Below are 19,402 nucleotides of genomic sequence, written 5' to 3'. Positions count from 1 at the left end.
CTTTACAAATTTCTGTAATTGGTACATTGTTCAGGAAGGCTATAGAGGTGGAAATTGATCTCGTGGAGTGTGTTCAAGTTCCTGGGCAGGGGGAGGGTTTGCAAATCATACTGACTATAGCAGAGGTGAGTGCAACTGGAAATCCATTTTGAAAGCCTTTGTTTAGATATAGCTGAACTTTTTGATCTTTCAGTAATAGAAAGGAATAATTTTGGCATATAAGTCTAACATGTGGAGCATGGACTCCTTTTTATTCCCATGTGGCTTGGGGAAGAATGATGGGAGGTAAATAGCCTGATTCAAGTGGAATGAGGAAGGTATTTTAGGTAGGAACTTTGCATGTGATCATAATGTGTCTTTATCTTTGAAGAAAATTGTATATAGCGGGTACATCATGAGAGCCACTATTTCCCCCATTCTTCAAGCGGATGTGATGGCTATGAGAGAGGTTATCTTCACAGACAGATGTATGAGAGAGCAGGTTGCCATGGGCTCAAACAGTAAGGCATCGTAGCACCAGATTAAGGTCCCAAGGTGGAGTGGGATCTTGTCAAGGGTAGAGGTTCCAAATACTTGTGAGGAACTGTTCTGTTACAGGCTGGGTAAATACTGAATGTCTGCTAATCTTGCGGTGGAAAGCCATAACAGCTGTGAGATGAACTCTGATTGAACTTGAGGATAGTCCTGATTTTTTTAGTCCTAGGATATAGTTAGGACCCTACCAAATTTAGGGCCCTGAAAAATGTGTCACACACTGTGAAATCTGGTCGGTCCCCATGAAATCTGGTCTTTTGTGTGTTTTTACCCTATACTATACAGATTTCACGAGGAGACCAGTGTTTCTCAAATTGGGGGTCCTGACCCAAAAGGGAATTACAAGGGCATTGCAAGGTTATTTTAGGGAGATCGCAGTATTGCCACCCTCACTTCTGCACCATCTTCAGAGCTGGGTGGCCAGAGAGCGGTGGCTGTTCACGGGCACCCAGCTCTGAAGGCAGTGCCCCACCAGCAGCATTGCAGAAGTAAGGGTGGCAATTCCATACCATGCCACCCTTACTTCTGCGCTGCTGCTGGCGGCGGCACTGCCTTCACAGCTGGGCAGCTGAAGAGCGTCAGCTGCTGGCTGGGATTCCAGCTCTAAAGGCAGAGCCACCAGCAGCAGCAGTGCAGAAGTAAGGATAGCAATACAGCAACTCCCCCTTACAATACCCTTGCAATGCCCCCCAAACTCCTTTTTGGGTCACGACCCCTACAATTACAACACTGTGAAATTTCAGATTTAAATACCTGAAATCATGACATTTATTATTTCAAAAATCCTATGACCATGAAATTGACCAAAATAGACAGTGAATTTGGTAGGGCCCTAGATATAGTCCAGTATCAGTGGCCAGGGTGAGGTGATAGCCAAGGCATGTCTGCTGGTGCACCAAATGTGGAATCTCTTCCATTTGTGCAGGTAAGTAGACTGCATAGTCAATCTTCTCTGCTATTTAATAGTATCTCCTTTATGTCTTCAGAACAGGTCATCTCAGTATTCTGGAACCATGCAGGAGCCATGCCTTCAGGTGGAGGATCTCTAAATTTGGGTGGTGAGTCTGGCCTGCATCCTGAGACAGGGGATGTGAAACAGGGTGAAGAATGACTGGTGGGTATACTGTCATCTGTAGGAGGTAAGGGACCCATGTTTGTCTGAACCATGTTGGGGCTATCAAGATGACTCTGGCTTGTTCCTCTTTTATTTTGCATATTACTTTGGGTAGTAAGGGGATCGGTGGAAAGGCATACAGCAGATGTGTGTCACATTTGATGAGGAAGGCAACCCCCAGAGAACAATAGCTCAGTCCTGCTCTTGAGCAGAAATGTGGGCATTTGATGTTCTCGGGTGTGGCAAAAAGGTCTATACTTGGGAATCCCCAATATCTGAATAGCTTGTATAGGATCATGGTATCTATCTCCTACTCGTGTTCACAGAATCATAGATTATTAGGGTTGGAAGGGACCTCAGAAGGTCATCTAGTCCAACCCCCTGCTCAAAGCAAGACCAATCCCCAACTAAATCCCTAAATGGCCCCCTCAAGGATTGAATTCACAACCCTGGGTTTAGCAGGCCAGTGCTCAAACCACTGAGCTATCCCATTGAGATGCTCTATGGGACAGCTGCCCAGAGTGCACCGCTCCTTGCTTAGTGTGTCTAGTGTGGTGGTGTAATCTCCTGGTAGGTAAATCACTGAGATGCTGATGTTGTGGTGAATGCACCAATTTCATAATTTCAGTGCTTCAACACACAATGATTGTGACCTTGCTCCCCCTTGACGGCTTATGTAAAATATGGAAGCAATGTTGTCGGTGATTAACCTTATGTCCTTGTTTCTGACCAGTGATAAAAATTGTGAACATGCATTCCAGACTTCTTGGAGTTGCAGTAGGGTGATGTATAAAGCTGACTTGAAGTTGCCCTGTACTCTGTAATTTTGCAAACGTGCTCCTCAACCCAACAGAGACGTATCTGTTGTCAGTATTTGTGACAGAGGTGGTTCTGTGACAAATACACTTTGTGGGGCTTTGTCCACCAGTCTAGTGAGCTTTTGACTGGCATTGAAAGACACTTGTTCAAATTGTGTCTGTGCATACTGTATACTGTCCTGAACCACTCGTGAAGGCAGCGCATACATAGTCTGGCGAGGGACAGATAGCTCAGTGGTTTGAGCATTGGCCTGCTAAACCCAGGGTTATGAGTTCAATCCTTGTGGGGGCCATTTAGGGATCTGGAGCAAAAATCTGCTGGGGATTGGTCCTGCTTTGAGCAGGGAGTTGGACTAGATGATTTCCTGAGGTCCCTTCCAACCCTGATATTCTATGCCTTACAACAAAGGTGGTCACTGCCATATGTCCTAGTTGTAAGCATGTTCTGGCTGATACCTGTGGGCTGGTCTGCACTGTAGAGATCAAATTGATTGGGGGTGGGGGGTAAATCTGTGAGTGTGACAGGGTGGACTAGGGCCTGAGGCCTCCTACCGGAGGCCTCACAGTCCTGCCACACCTCCCCCCACCCCAAAAAGGGCAGTGGATAGAGTCCTCCAAACTGCCTAGAATGGCTGTGTGGGATGCAGCCAATCAGAAGGGGCTGCAGGGAGCAGCCAATCAGGGCCCAGCAGGCTAGTATAAAAAGAGCTGCAGGGTCAGAGTGAGTTCAGTTCCTGGAGTTGGAGAAGTGTGGTGTGCCTGGCTGGCTGAGGGAGCTACAGGACCTTGAACAGAGCAGTGCTAGCAAAGATGGGGGAGGGGAGCAAGACGGCATTCTGTGCTGGCTTCTGGGACTCAACCAGGACAACGCCCTGAGATAATGGTGAAGTATGTGCTGGGGCCATGGGAAGTGGCCCAGGGAATTGTAGCAGGAATGCAGTGGATGGCTGCTATCTATAAGGTCCCTGGGCTGGGATCTGGAGTAGTGGATGGGCCCGCATGTTCCCCCTGCCACCACCATTAGCCACTGGGGAAGTGGCCTGGACTGTTGATGCACCCCAGAAGGAGGAACTGAATTATTTTAGTGCTCCAGCAGGAGAGCCGGGTCCAAAAGAGCCCCAAGAGGGTGAAAACGTTGCCTCCAGGGAGGGAACGCTGGGGCATGGTTCTATGCCAGAGCAGGGACAATTTGAGAGAGTATAGAAGGGGCTGAGAGAGAGTTTGAACCAGAGTACTATGATTAGCCCTGCTAGACTGACTGAAGAGCAAGCCCAAGGAAAGGGCTGCAGGTAAAGAGATGTTACAGAGGGCACTGAGAGAGGCCCCTGTTGGACTTGTACCCCGGAAGGGGTTTGCTTTTTATTTCAAACACAGACTATGTGTGACTTGGCTGGAGAGCTCAGTTGCTGAAGACTCACCACAAGGCATGCAGAAAGGGTGGGCACATGCACTCCGCCAAGGGGGGGTGCTTGCAAGAAGTGAGTGCCACCCTGTTACAATTGGCAATGAGGCTCTGGCCTCTACTGCACTGAGGTAGGCCCCAATAAATTCTAGGTGCTGTATAGGTATCAGTATTGATTTTGGAATGTTTGGTTGGAGGCCTGCTTGTGAGGAAAGGGCCATTGTCCTTTGTGTTGCTGCTATGACATCTTCTCAAGAGGGGGCTTTGAATAAACAAAACATTCAAGTATGGGAATATCATAATTCCCTGTTTGCAGAAGTGCATGGAGAACACTCTGGGTGCCACATAAAGGCCAAACAGAAGTACCTTGTACTGGTAGTGATCCTGCTCCAGAACAAATCTGAGGAATCTCCTGTTTGATGGATGTATGGTGATGTGGAAATACACATATTGGAGGTTGAGGGTTAAAAACCAATCCCCTGTTCCAGTGCTAGGATTATTGTTGCTAATGTGACCATCCTGAATTGGTGTACTTTGATGAGTTTCTCAAATCTAGAATGGGTCTCCACTGACCGTTCTTTCTCGGGATAGGAAGTAGTTGGAATAAAAGCCTATCCCTCTGTGTTGTATCAGAACAGGTTCAACAGCACCCAAGTGCAGGAGGTGGTTTATTTCCTTCCATAAAAGGTTCTAATGAGAAAGGTCCCTGAAGTAGGATGGGGAGAGATGGTGGGAAGGAGGGAAGGAAATAAATTTAACTGAGTACCTGGTGTTGATAATTTCTAACATACACTTATCTGAGGTGATACTCTGCCATATGGGGTAGAACGGGGTCAGGCAGTCTCCAAACTGATGGTGGTTGCAGCAGATGGGACTGGGGAAAGCAGTGGAGATGAGATGGAGGTGGCCTACATTTCGTAACCCTCTATCTTTGCAAATCATATGGTCTCTGTGGAGGAATGTATGGAGCAGGTCTCTATCACTGTGCAGAATGGTATTTATTTGGGCTTCTCTTTTGCGCAGGCGTATAGCTACGTAAAGACTGAATCCTTTAAGGAATGAAGGGATCCATCCATCTTGTCCATGGTTTCGATTCTTTAAAGGGAAGATCTTCAGCCATAGATTGTATCTCTTCAGGAAATCCTGAGAAGTGAAGCCATGACGGCCTTCATATAACTACAACTGGAGACATCTATTGGGAAGCTCTGTCGGCTGTGTCTAAGGAAGCTTGTAAGGCCATCCTAGCCAGAAGGTGACCTTCAAGATAATTGCCTAGAATTGTTGTCCCCCCCACCCCTTCTCAAAGATAACTAAATTTATTGAGTCATATTTGAATAGTTGGTGTAACTGAATTTGGCCATCAGTGCTTCATAATTGGCAATTTAAAATTGCAGAGTCGCTGATAAGTAGGCCTTGTACCCAAAATGGTCTAACTGTTTCCAATCTTTATCATACGGGGTACTTCTAGTATGGATGTTGCTTGCTCCACTCATTCACTGCCTTGACCACCAACTAATTTGGAGAGGGATGTGAAAATAGAAACTCAGTTTCCTTAGAGGGGACATAATACTTTCTGTCTGTTCTTTTGCAGGTGGGTGGTACTATGGCAGATGTCTGCTAGACAGCCTTAACTGGGTCCATCAGAGCCTCATTTATGGGGAGTGCAATTTTTGATGAGGTTGATGTTTGGAGTATATCCAGTAACTTATGTTGAGACTCTATAACTTCTTCCAAAGATATGTGTAGTGAGTCTGCAATTCTCTCAAATAGTTCTTGGAATTAATTAAAATCATTGGCTGTTGGTGGAGAAGGCATGATAGTATTTCCCCCGGACAAGGCTGATTGGTCGGGTGGCTTCCTGATCCATCCTCTCCCCCTGGTCCTCAAAAGTCTTCTCCTGAGGTTGCCTGTATGTAACCCATGGATCCCAGTAAGGCCATTGTTGTCAGAATGGCATGTGTGGCATCCATGTATGTCTGTACCATCTATGTACATAACCCTCAGGCTGAAATCTGGACTTATGAGAAAGAAGTAAATGTCCTTTTCCTCATCATCGTCCTCCTCACTAGATAAGGGAGAAGATCTGGATGGTGGTATTGAATGTGACAGTGCCGAGCTCACTGGGGATGCGATGTGTACCAGAGCAATATTGGTACCGAGGAGATTCCGGTATTTCAGATACCAATAAGTTGTAGCCTTTTATTTTATTTTATTTTATTTTATTTTATTTCAAGTGAATTTTGTAATGTGGTATTACACCACCCTGGATTCTGCTCTGGTGGCTACAGTTTCAAGCTCAGAGTGAAAGTCACCTCTGCTACTTGTTTTGGACCTTAAGTCTCTAGGAACACATAAAGACCAAGGATAGTGACACTCATACATTTACAAGTACAAGGTTTAGTCTGTGTTTCAAGTTTTATTAAAGTTATGATTATCCAAGCATATAGAAATCCTATAAAGACCTATGCACAAGTTACAAATATACATCCATAACGATATTCTTAAGCTCTGGTGGCTGCCTTGCCAATTGATTATCAGTAGAAGGATGGTTCCTGCTAGAGTTTTCCCATAAGGAACTCAACTTTCCCAATTTGGGCACCCTCTTTTTATAATGTGATTCTGACTATATCTCATTAGCATTTATGGATATAGTGCACCCTGCAATTAGGGCACATGTTAGAAAAATGTGACTACCGGGTATCTTGTAAGCAAAAAATTACTCTTATTGTTACTTTTTTGCAATACCATCCATACACACATCTTTTCCAGTAGCGTAGCTGGCGGGGTTCAGTGGAAGCAGCTGCTTCCTCTCAGGCCAGCAGGTGCGGAAGTGGCGCCTGCCAGCCGGCACTACCAGCCGCAGGGCTGGAGGAGCCGCGGGGTGGCAGCAGCAGCCCGGTGCGGAAGCAGCGCCTGCTGGCCGGCACTGCCAACCACACAGCTGGAGGAGCCGCGGGGCGGCAGCCCGGCGCGGAAGCGGTGCCTGCTGGCCGGCGCTGCCAGCCACACGGCTGGAGGACCGCGGGGCGGCAGCAGCAGCCCGGCGCGGAAGAGGCGCCTGCCGCCCCACGGCTTCTCCGGCCATGTGGCTGGCAGCGCCGGCCAGCAGGCGCCGCTTCTGCGCCGGGCTGCTGCCCCGTGCAGCCGAGCGCTGGGACAGGAGCTGGGGACAGGCGGCAGCGCAGGAGGGAAGGTGAGTGGGGGGAATCTGGTCTGGGGGTGTAGCCAGAGGAGGAGCCAAGGGGGGGGCACCTTTTTTATGTTTTTTGCTCCCCCTATACTGAAAACCTGGCTACGCCACTGATCTTTTCCTGTAATCTTGTAGCATTGGGTCGTTCTTTTGTCACTTATTTATGTCAAGCCTTTCTTAAGCCTATGGTCTAGTATGGCTAAGCTAAAATCCTACAGGCCTCAGCCTGTGCGCCTTGTGTTTCAGCCCTAGTTACTCAGATACATATTATATACTTATCCCTTCTGGCTACCAATCAATCTTATATTTCTATAATCTTATAATTTAAATCTATTGAGAATACAATGATTATATATGACATAGCATGTTAATCATAACATCACACAATAAATGAATGATAAAATGAACTAATTGGCTATAAAGTCCTTCTGAAAACAGAATTCTTGTGGTACCACAGGGAGACATCAGCAGTTGTACCACTCTAGTTGAAGTGGTTGTCAGTGCCAATGGGGCTCTGTGCTCCGCTGAGGGATTGGTAAATTGTTGTGGTGCCAATCTGCTTGGTGCTGCATGTCTGAGTGGCTCAGTCAATACCGGCATGGAGGAGCTAGGCTTATCTCTGCCACTCCTTTCTGAGCCCACCCTCTTAGGGTCCTTGGCTTTAATGGTACCAGCGATACCTGAGGATCCCACCGACTCAAAGGTGTTCAACCTTGCTCTGGCCAGTACTGATGTCATCAAGCATGCTGGGGATCTTTTCTTTTTAGCAAGTTCCCTGGTAGAAGAGGTTGTTGTCCTCTTCTTGGTGGCCTTTTGCAAGGATTGCAGCAGTTTCCTCTGTAAGGGAAGCAGGGAATGTTTCTCTGAACCTGTCGTTGGGGTCAATCGGGACCAGTGCTCAGAGGGAGTCTCTGGGCCCGGGTTAGAAGCTGGATGCAGCGAGCTCTCCATCATGGTAAATTTTAACTTGAACACTTTGAGTTTTCTGCTGCATACCTTGAGGTTGAGGCAATGTATATACTTTTGTGGTGTGCGTGCCTCTCCTAGACAGCGGATGCATCAAGAGCACCCATCACTGATGGGGACAGCCTCCCGGCAAGAGAGACACTGTCTGAATTTGGAGCATCTGGGCATGTCCCTCTTTCCCGGTATCTTTCGCTAATGGGAAGGAGCACTGCGGAGAAAACTACACTACTCTACAGATAACAGATTCTTAGCAGAAATTTTTTTTTAAAACAAGAAATAAATGAGGGAAGAGCATAGTTCTAACAAACTCTATTACTACAACAATAACAACACTAAAGAACAACACTAAATAGGCTCTGCTGAGAACTGTCTCAGGCCAAGGGCAGTAGAGAAAGAAGGAACTGAAGGCAGTTTGGCCACATGGTGCTATATAGCCACCAAAAGCGGCACGAAATGCGGCATGTGCAGCCCAAACAGGCACAGCTACCAAAAATCTCTGATCACAGGCACAGGGATGTAGACTCACCTAAAGTGGAGCACCCATATGGGATACTACTTGAAGAAGCAGCATTTATCTTTTGTAAAAAGAGTCTATTTGAAAATAAACTACTGACACTTGCCTCCTTCCTAGAAAGTTTTATGATAATAGCAAGATGGGGCCAGTTTCCTACTTCTTTGAGTAGTGTTTTAAGTTCATTATTTAAAAAATTATTTAAGTATTATCCATAATAGCTGCAGTAAGTGTTACAATATAGGTAGCATTCTGCATATAATTTAATTTTACTTTTTTTTTCTCATTTTGGCCAGATCTATTGATTTACTACCTATTTAGGCCCAGATTTAAGGTGCCTAAATACCTTTAAAAATATGGCACTTGCTGACTCCTGCTCTCTGGAATGTCCTGGAATGCATTATATTGGGGGGAGAGAGAGAGAGAGAGAGAGAAGAAAGGGGAACGATTGGTAATATCCTATATTTCTTCTTTGTTTAGATGAGACAGCACATAAAAACATCAAAACCACTAAATTAAAAATGTACCACTTGCTATTATTTCATCCACTGAAATAGAAAAAATAAGTGGTTTGATCATATAAGCCCTTCAAGGTGTGTTTAGCACAGAATACAAATAAACATTCTGCCACTTACTTGAAGCTTACCTACCGTAAATCATACTTTAGCAGGACTTCTTTGAAAGCAAAGCTAATGGAGCTTACACACAGCTTGCCAATTTTATTGGGTTTATGACCATTTTATGGATACCTTATCTATCCTTATAAGACAACAAATACATATTTTTGTCATTAACTTTGATATGCCTTGTGTCCTGGATTCATCTGAAGATGTGATCAATGCCATTTGCACAACGTCAATGGACTGAGTTATTCTCCCAATATGTGACACTTATCTTACTGCTGAAAGTAACATTATTGCTTGAATTTGAGACTTTTAAAAATATTTAGTTTGGCTAATTGCCATGTGGTGTTTTAGCTCTAGCTCTGTTATACTGTTTCAATACATATGTACAAAAAGCTCTTTGGTTGGATTCTTCTTTGAATTTACTAATAAATATGCAAAACACAGAAAAAATACTTTATGAGCTAAAGACAAAAGATTCCATTGAAACAGAAATGAACATAATTTAGGGCTAAATTATGGCATTTAGCCACAACTCTAAGCAGGAAGTAGTGCAGACCTAACAGTCACACTGCCCTAAAAGTATACTACATGCTTCTCTGGGTGTGCCCCCGCTCTATGGCCAGCCATCTTTGTAGACCAGTGTGGAGTGTTGTATGACCAGGGCCTACCACTTGCCTGCTCTTTTTTGGGCAATTTGTGCTTCAACCCTTAGGGTTGCACAGAAGAAGCAGATTGTCCATAGCCTATTTGCAGGTGCACAAGGAGCTAAAAAGACATCTTGGGACTTCTCTCCCTGAACATATGGGTTAGGAGCAAAGACATTTTGGGCTCTATTGGTACTGCATAAATAAATTGCTTTCAGTAAGTAATTAGCAAAAAATATTGTTGCCAATAAAATATTCATTAAATAACTACTAACCAGCACTCGTCCTCCAAAGATGTAACCCTTATTTCCCAGCACAGCACATGTATGAGCTGCTCGAGGCTGAGGTGGAACTCCACCCTGAAAGTACCAATACAAGATTTTTTAGAACATTAATCTATACAGTGTCAGTAAATGTCTAACTGCAAGTCAATAAAACATGAAATGCAATGGTAAAGTTGAAATGTACCCCATATCTTCCATTATGAAGGCAAAATTGCAAATGTGCAAAACAATTTGAGGGAACACCCAAAACTCCCAAAGCATTAGATGACACATGATATAGTACAGTTCAGCCTTAACTAAATTCCCATGCATTTTGGTGTTCAATTTATTCTCTCAGCACCTGATTTACCAACGCTTAATTCCAGTTTTACACCAGTGAGCTCCACTGATTTCTAGAGCTTCATCAATGTAAAACTACAGTAATACTGGTGGAAAAGTCCTCTAGGGCCTGTTTTTCAGAGGCGCAAACCACATGTGGTCACCTGTGAGGGTGGGGGGAAGCAGTAGCACTTAAAATGCAGGAATTTTGTAGAGGGTTTAACAAAACTTTGACTACTCAAACCTATGGAGTCGGTTCATGATCAGGATTTATGGCAGGCCTGCACAACTCGTAAAGCGACGAGGGCCACATTACTCCAAAGAAAACAGCCGAGGGCCGAAACCTCCCGGCCCCGCAGAAACACCCCGCCCCAGGGCCGCCCAGCCCTGCGGAAACAAACCCTCCTTCCCCAGCGCCGCCCCACCAAAACAGCTGTGGGCCAAAAAGGAAGGTTGGGGATGGGGAGATGATACTTTATTTTAAATCAACCAGGGGCTCCCAGCTGAAGAGGTGGCTGGGAGCCCTCAGGGGCAAATTAAAGGGCCCGGGGCTCTGGCGGCTGGGGGAACCCAGCAGGGCCAGCTCTAGGTTTTTTGCTGCCCCAAGCAAAAAAAATTGGCTGCCCCCCGTCCCAGCCCTGGGCTCCCCCCTGCACCTCCCTGCTGCCCCAGTCCTGGGCTCTCCCCCCACCCACCCACACACACCCCCTGCCGCCCCAGCACTGGGCTTCCCCACCAGTGCCCTCCCTCCACCCTGCTGCTGCCCCAGCCCTGGGCTCCCCCCCACCAGTGCCCCCCCCACACCTCCTGCCGCCCCAGCCCTGGGTCACTGGTAACTCGCTTCCAGGGCAGGTCATTCAGCAGGAATTTTGGATGTGCACAAAACAGACAGGATTGGTTCCCATATGGTTACAGAGCTGCAGTAAAGTGGAACAATTTTCAGCTTGCGTGACTGGAGGATATCTGGATGCATATTATAAGACTGTCCTCCATAAATGAGGAAAAGTTGAGGTGCCTTTATTATTCTTTTGTTCCACTCTTTCTTTTTATGGGGAATTTGCCAATGCAATATCACTGGCTTCCTTTTAAACAAACAAAAAGGCAATGGCTGTTGAAAATAACAATTCCAGTCCTAATAAGCATTTCTTGCTCAATTTTATCCTACTTTTTCTACAGAAAGTTACAATGGATCAGTATATTTGATTTGGGAGAAATGAAGTAACAGCTGCCCAAACTGAGCTTGAGCACTCCTGAATTTTGAGGTGTTCAAATCTGGAAGGCAGGTGCTGGGGGGGGGGGGAAGGGCTGTGGGCTCCATGGGGGAGCATGGCAGCAACATGTCTGGAGCTGCACGGAGCCAGACACGCTGGTCTGAGTGGCACGGTAAGGGGGCTGGGGTTGGAGAAGGGGTAGGGGGTTCTGGGGGGCAGTCAAGGGACAGGGAGCAGGGGGGTTGGATGGGGCGGAGGTTCGGGGGGGCAGTCAGGGGACAGGCAGCAGTTGGATAGGCATGGGAGTCCCAGGGGTTTATCAGGGGACAGGTAGGGGGTGGGGTCCTGGGGGAAAGATGGGGGGGGTCTCAGGAGGGGGCAGTTGGGGACAAGGAGAAGGGAAGCTTAGCTAGGGGCTGGGGTCTCAAGGGGCAGTTAGGGGCAGGGGTCTCGGGAGGGGGCAATCGGGGGACAAGGAGCAGCGGTGCTTAGATAGGGGGTGGGGGTCCTGGGGGGCAGGGCTCCAGGGAGGGGGCAATCAGTGGCCGCGGGCAGGGATTCAAAGGGCTCTGGGCTGCCGGTCGCTGCGAGGAGCCCTGAGCCCTTTAAATCCCAGCCACGGCCCCGCCACCGGAGCCGCAGCCGGGATTCAAAGGGCTCTGGGGTGCCTGAAGCCGCGGGGAGCTCTGAGCCCTTTAAATCCCAGCCGCGGCTGGGAATCTCTGCGGGCAGACCAGAGCCATTTGATTCCCGGCCGCGGATGGGATTTAAAGGGCTCTGGGCTCCCTGCCGCTGCAGGTAGCCCAGAGCCCTTTGATTCCCAGCCGCGGATGGGATTTAAAGGGCTCTGGGCTCCCTGCCCCTGCGGGCAGCCCAGAGCCCTCTGACTCCCCGCCGCAGCTGGGATTCAAAGGGCTCTGGGCTGCCCGCAGAGCGCCGTGTGCGGGGGATTTAGAATCCCCCCGTGGGCCGCATAGTGAGGCTCCGCGGGCCACATGCTGTGCAGGCCTGATTTATGGTAACTCCTGGGGATAAATTTTAGACAGTAGCTTCCCCTTCTTATGCTTAAAGATCTTGTATGTTGTGTAGGTTATTTGTTTGAAAAAAAATATCCCCATGATGTAATATTGAGAAATAATAATAATGAATACCTAGCTCTTATATAATACACTTCATTCATAAATTTCACTGCTTTACAAAAATCAAACTCTTAAACTTTGTATGTAGTATCCAATCACTTGATGCCAGCAGGAATTTTCCCTATGTAAACTAAAAATAGGGATTGCAAGACTGGGGCCTTAGCTTTTAATGGAACTTTTCACTTGATGTTTGGTTTAAGAATTTTATAGAATCATAGGAAGTCACATAAAAGAAACATGAAAGTGTCAAACAATCTTATTATGTTATAATTCTTCCACTGAGATCTTAATGGAGTCTGTGTAATCTTACCAGAATTTTATGAGGCTTTACATTATGCTATAATAATAATATATAAAAATGTTCGCACTACAGTTTTATTGAGAGCTCACTGAGAATATATGCCATCATTGAAACAATATTAATATAAAAGAATTTCTTATATGCAAGACATCAGTTACTGCACCTGTTCACACTGTTAAAATAAATGGTAGTCTTTCTCAGCATTAAACCCTTGATGCAACAGAGTTATGAAACACAGCAACTGCATCTGCACAGTAATGACTAGAAACCCAATTTTGCAATTGGATCTGCATGGATGGAACCTGTGCCTGCTGGATCCCCCACTGAAGTCAATGGAATGCAACATGAGTTCAGGAGTCCATTAACGGGGATCTGATTGCAAGATCATAGGAATGGCCATAATGGATCATGCTTGTGGTCCATCTTGTCCAGCACCCTGTTTCCAACATCAGATGACTCAGAGGAAAATGCAGGTAGGTAGATATGTGGTGATCCTAATCCTTGATAGTTAGATTGGCTTAAACCCTCATTTCAGGGTTCATCTCCCTTCCAATACTCTTTTTGTCAGTATTAACTACTGTAACTCTGGATATTCTTGTTATCCAGTCCCTCTTTGAATTTTACTACGTTCTTGGCATCAACAACATCCAGTAGCAATTAATCATAGAATCATAGAATATCAGGGTTGGAAGGGACCTCAGGAGGTCATCTAGTCCAACTCCCTGCTCAAAGCAGGACCAATTCCCAACTAAATCATCCCAGCCAGGGCTTTGTCAAGCCTGACCTTAAAAACCTCTAAGGAAGGAGATTCCACCACCTCCCTAGGTAACCCATTCCAGTGCTTCACCACTCTCTGAGTGAAAAAGTTTTTCCTAATATCCAATCTAAACCTCCCCCACTGCAACTTGAGACCATTCCTCCTTGTTCTGTCATCAGGTACCATTGAGAACAGTCTAGATCCATCCTCTTTCGAACCCCCTTTCAGGTAGTTGAAAGCAGCTATCAAATCCTCCCTCATTCTTCTCTTCTGCAGACTAAATAATCCCAGTTCCCTCAGCCTCTCCTCATAAGTCATGTGCTCCAGCCCCCTAATCATTTTTGTTGCCCTCCGCTGGACTCTTTCCAATTTTTCCACATCCTTCTTGTAGTGTGGGGCCCAAAACTGGATACAGTACTCCAGATGAGGCCTCACCAATGTCGAATAAAGGGGAATGATCACATCCCTCGATCTGCTGGCAATGCCCCTACTTATACAGCCCAAAATGCCATTAGCCTTCTTGGCAACAAGGGCACACTGTTGACTCATATCCAGCTTCTCGTCCACTGTAACCCCTAGGTCCTTTTCTGAAGAACTGCTTCCTAGCCATTCGGTCCCTAGTCTGTAACAGTGAATGGGATTCTCCCATCCTAAGTGCAGGACTCTGCACTTGTCTTTGTTGAACCTCATCAGGTTTCTTTTGGCCCAGCCCTCTAATTTGTCTAGGTCCCTCTGTATCCTATCCTTACCCTCCAGCGTATCTACAACTCCTCCAAGTTTAGTGTCATCTGCAAACTTGCTGGGAGTGCAGTCCACGCCATCCTCCAGATCATTAATGAAGATGTTGAACAAAACTGGCCCCAGGACCAACCCTTGGGTCACTCCACTTGAAACCAGCTGCCAACTAGACAGGGAGCCATTGATCACTACCCGTTGAGCCCGACGATCTAGCCAGCTTTCAATCCACCTTATAGTCCAATCATCCAGCCCATACTTCTTTAACTTGCTGGCAAGAATACTATGGGAGACCATATCAAAAGCTTTGCTAAAGTCAAGGAATAACACATCCACTGCTTTCCCCTCATCCACAGACCCAGTTATCTCCTCATAGAAGGCAACCAGGTTAGTCAGGCATGACTTGCCCTTGGTGAATTCATGCTTACTGTTCCTGATCACTTTCCTCTCCTCTAAGTGCTTCAGAATTGATTCCTTGAGGACCTGCTCCATGATTACTTCCAGTCTAATTACTTCTTGTGTGGAAAAACGGTTTTGAATTTGCTACTTTTTAGTTTCATTTAATGTTCCCTTTCTCTTGTGTTATGAGACAGGGAGAACATAAAAATGAACTCGTGTTATGAGCCTGAGAAATGCCAAACATGTTCAAAATAGTTCTCCCTGACATCAGTCTCTAGAGTACAGTTATTATTTAATATGTGGTGGAGTTACAAAAATATACAGAATGATTAAAGTTTTAAAAAATACTCACTCTAATTGTTGGTTGAAACCAAGTTTGTGTGTTTGTATCAAAAGCATGAACATCGTTATGCCATCCCCAAAATATCTGCCCTTCCTAAAAAGAAGAGTGAAATATCTAAAATTATATTTTTTCATTTACTTCATCTCATAATCCTTTCGTTTTATCAAAAAGAATTAGGCATAAAAGTGATAAATTATTTTCTGTATTTAATCAGAGTAAGTACAGGCATGCACTAATTTTTATTTTAAAAATACACATGGGGTAAAATTTTCAAAAGTGACAAACATTTAGGTGCCTAAGTCTCATTGAATGTCAATGAGATTTAGGCTCCCTTGTGCCAAAGGCACTTTTAAAAATGGCCATACTGGGTCAAACCAAAGGTCCATCTAGCCCAGTATCCTGTCTTCTGACAGTCACCAATGCCGGGAGCTTCAGAGGGAACGAACGTAATAGGTCATCATCGAGTGATCCATCTCCAGTCGCCCATTCCCAGCTTCTGGCAAACAGAGGCTAGGGACACCATCCCTGACCAACCTGGCTAATAACCATTGATGGACCTATCCTCCATGAATGTATCTAGTTCTTTTTTGAACCCTGTTATAGTTCTGGCCTTCACAACATCTGGCAAAGAGTTCCACAGGTTGACAGTGCATTGTGTGAAGAAATACTTCCTTTTGTTTGTTTTAAACCTGCTGCCTATTAGTTTAATTTGGTGACCCCCAGGGAGTAAATAACACTTCCTTATTTACTTTCTCCACATCAGTCATGATTTTATAGACCTCTATCATATCCCCACTTAGTCGTCTCTTTTTCAAGCTGAAAAGTCCCAGTCTTATTATTCTCTCTCTATATATGGAAGCTGTTCCATAACCCTAATCATTTTTATTGCCCTTTTCTGAACCTTTTCAAAATTCCAATATATATTTTTGAGATGGGGAAACCAGATCTGCATGAAGTATTCAAGATGTGGGCGTACCATGGATTTATATATAGGCAATAAGACAGAAAATATATCTATCCCTTTCTTAATGATTCCCAACATTTTGGTCGCTTTTTTTTTGACTGCCGCTGCACATTAAGTGGATGTTTTCAGAGAAGTATCCACAATGACTCCAAGATCTCTTTCTTGAGTGGTAACAGCTAATTTAGACCCCATCATTTTATATGTATAGTTGGGATTATCTTTTCCAATGTGCATTACTTTGCATCTATCAACACTGAATTTCATCTGCTATTTTGTTGCCCAGTCACCCAGTTTTGTGAGATCCTTTTGGAGCGCTTCACAGTCTGCTTGAGACTTAACTATTTTGAGTAGTTCTGTGTCATCTGCAAATTTTGCCACTTCACTGTTTATCCCTTTTTCCAGATAATTTATGAATATGTTTAATAGTACTGGTCCCAGTACAGACCACTGGGGGACACCACTATTTACCTCTGTCCATTCTGAAAACTGACCCATTTATTCCTACCCTTTGTTTCCTATCTTTTAACCAGTCACTGATCCATGAGAAGACCTGCCTTCTTATCCCATGGCATCTTACTTTACTTAAGAGCCTTTGGTGAGGGTCACAGGTTCTCAAAATCTAAGTACACTATATTCACTGAATCACCATTGTCGACCCCCTCAGAGAATTCTAGTACACTGGTGAGGCATGATTTCCCTTTACAAAAACTACATTGCCTCTTCCCCAACAAATCATGTTCATCTGTGTATCGGATAATTCTGTTCTTTTGAGAATGGGGTGTAAGCTCCTAACATTTAGGCACTTTAGAAAATATTGCCTTCAAACGTTTAGTAGGATATACTTTGTATAAACAAAAGTTTTTATTCATTAGTAAGACATTTTTCTGATAGATTAATACTAACATTTGATGAAAGGGGTCTGTTCTCTCCTTGATGTATCTAATTCTCGTTAATGGCAACAACAGTTGAACATGCATAATGATTAAACAGACTTCTATGTCATTTTCTAATTATGAATATTGTAACCAGAGCCATCCCTCAGGTACGGTGAATTGGGTCGACTGCCCTGGACCCTGTGTTTTGGGGGGCCCTGAGCTTCGATAAAATCATGAAGAGGTGGGCAAGGAGGTGAGGCAGGGGGCGGGTGAGGAGGTGAACGGGGAGGTGAGCGGCAGGCGGACGGCGAGGAGGAGAGCAGCGGGCGAGCGGGGGGGGGCGCGAGGAGGAGCGCGGCGGCCACCGGCAGCCCCCCTACTAGAACCTCCCCCCAGCACCTCCTGCCCGCTGGCGGGCCCCGCTGATCAGTGCCTCCCCCTCCCTCTCAGCACTTACTGTGGATCAGATGTTTCATGGTGTCAGGAGGCGCTCGGAGGTAGGGGAGAGGAGTGAGGGCGCAGCGTACTCAGGGGAGGAGGTGGAACTGGGTGAGGAAGAGGCGAGGTGGGGCACAGGTGGGAAGAAACAGGGCGGGGACGGAGCCTTGGGGGAAGGGGTGGAGTGGGGGCAGGGCCTGGGGGAGCACCCCCCGGGCAGATTAGAAATTCGGCACCTATGACCCAGGCCCCGCACTCTCATAGGCATGGCCCTGATTGTAACAATTCACTATGGGAATCTAAGTGGTACTTTGTTCCAGGCATCTTATGGTAAAGGTATTTACTTTGGATAATAAATTAAGGGAAGGTATTTATGGACAGATAAAGCTGTGAGGCTATAAATTCCCTGCCGTTACTTCAAAGAGCTCAATACTAGAATTTTCTGTAAGTGGAAGCATCTAATTGGAATAGAGCTATTTCACTTTTTCTACTTTAACAACACTTTGCTTTTACTTTATCTAGGGGAGTCCAGGCTTGGGTACTCCCAATAAATTATAAATTGAAATCACAATTAATTTTTCAAGATTCAGTTCTGTATTACTGTTGATGCAATCTAATAGAAACAAACTAATGAAAGAACAATCTAATATCAAATGGCTGCAGTACAACATGATTATTTTATATGTCTGCTGAGATTATTGTAATCTGTAGATGTGGAACTATGGTAAATCTAGTTTGAATTTATGCACACACAACAATAAAAATTAGAAAAGTTTTCAAAAAGTGAAAAACCACTTTTTTCAATTATCCATAAATTTAAAACAGCTTGTATCATTAACCTCACACATTCTTTAAAAATCTCCAATGACCTAAAAAAAAATATATATATATATATATTAAGCCAAAGGGACCTTTTGTGGAAGTTTCTTGAGGTGAGCAAAATTGAGCGTAAAATGGAAAGCATTTTACAGTCTACTTTCCATTTTATGCTCCATTTTGCTCACCTATGGAGTCATTATTATAGCTCCATAATAACAGATATTGGAAACTTTGCTCCACTAATATGAGAGGATTCCTCTGAAGAGAGAAAAATATTCAAACAAAAGTAAATCAATATTAATATGCCAAAACATTTTCATTATGAAGTATCTCTAAATAATCATCTCATGGTGAAATCCTAGCCCCATCAAAGACAATGGGAAATTTGACATCCACTTCCATGAGGCCAGAATTTCACACCCTAGTTTAAAAAAAAAAATGGAGTATAGCCCAGAGTTTTCCTAAATTCAATCCTGGTGCAAACAGGTACAGTTCCATTAACTTAAATCACTGTCCATCACTCCCCTGAAGAGGACCTCCACTGTACCCCATTCACCCTCACAATATTGCCCACTCTACCTGCTACACAGAGGAAAGACATCAGCTTCTATTGTGTATACCCTGTCTAGGTGTTTTTAAACCCAATATATACACCATACTATCCTGAGATCTCTCTTTCAATGGAGTTAACTCTACTTACTCCAGGACTGAATCTGGCCCCTTGTTTTAGTAGCTGTGGTTCCTTTAATAATAGTCATGTGTTTAATAAAACTTTTCAACAATCAGAAGGCATTATTTATTTTAAACAGTAAAAAATCTTACCCAAAATGCATCATGAACATCAAAACAATCACTCAGTTCATTGTGTTTCCTACATCCATAACCACCAAAATATATTAATCTGGAAGAACAACAACAACAAAAATCTATTTAACTTGAACTTCATTTGTTTTAAATGAATGTTCAATTTGATATTTTGATAAGCTACTATATTTGATTTTATTATCAGAAATT

At 44.8% G+C, this 19,402-nt stretch overlaps 1 protein-coding gene and 1 long non-coding RNA gene across 7 annotated transcripts in view; one reads left to right on the top strand and one right to left on the bottom strand.

Moving 5' to 3' along the window:
* The window catches only part of KLHDC1 (kelch domain containing 1), a 63,598-nt gene that overhangs the window by 30,471 nt on the left and 13,725 nt on the right, over positions 1–19,402 (bottom strand). For 5 of the 6 annotated variants that reach the window (XM_045015088.1, XM_045015089.1, XR_006579051.1 and 2 more), the window contains exons 5-7: positions 19,211–19,289; positions 15,302–15,385; positions 10,081–10,164 (exon numbers count right to left, since the gene is read on the bottom strand). In XM_045015088.1, coding sequence (XP_044871023.1) covers positions 10,081–10,164; positions 15,302–15,385; positions 19,211–19,289 — 247 coding nt within the window. Of the gene's footprint in view, positions 1–7,022; positions 7,896–10,080; positions 10,165–15,301; positions 15,386–19,210; positions 19,290–19,402 lie in introns of those variants that run through there. The other variant, XM_045015090.1, reaches the window with a different exon arrangement.
* Positions 3,222–6,042, top strand: LOC123369469. The gene is made up of 3 exons (XR_006579055.1): positions 3,222–3,354; positions 4,892–5,120; positions 5,460–6,042. It is a non-coding gene; the product is annotated as an uncharacterized LOC123369469 (long non-coding RNA).

The sequence above is a fragment of the Mauremys mutica genome, chromosome 4 (genome assembly GCF_020497125.1).
Source record: "Mauremys mutica isolate MM-2020 ecotype Southern chromosome 4, ASM2049712v1, whole genome shotgun sequence".
Lineage (NCBI taxonomy): Eukaryota > Metazoa > Chordata > Testudines > Geoemydidae > Mauremys > Mauremys mutica.
This window is presented reverse-complemented; position numbering and strand designations above follow the sequence as displayed.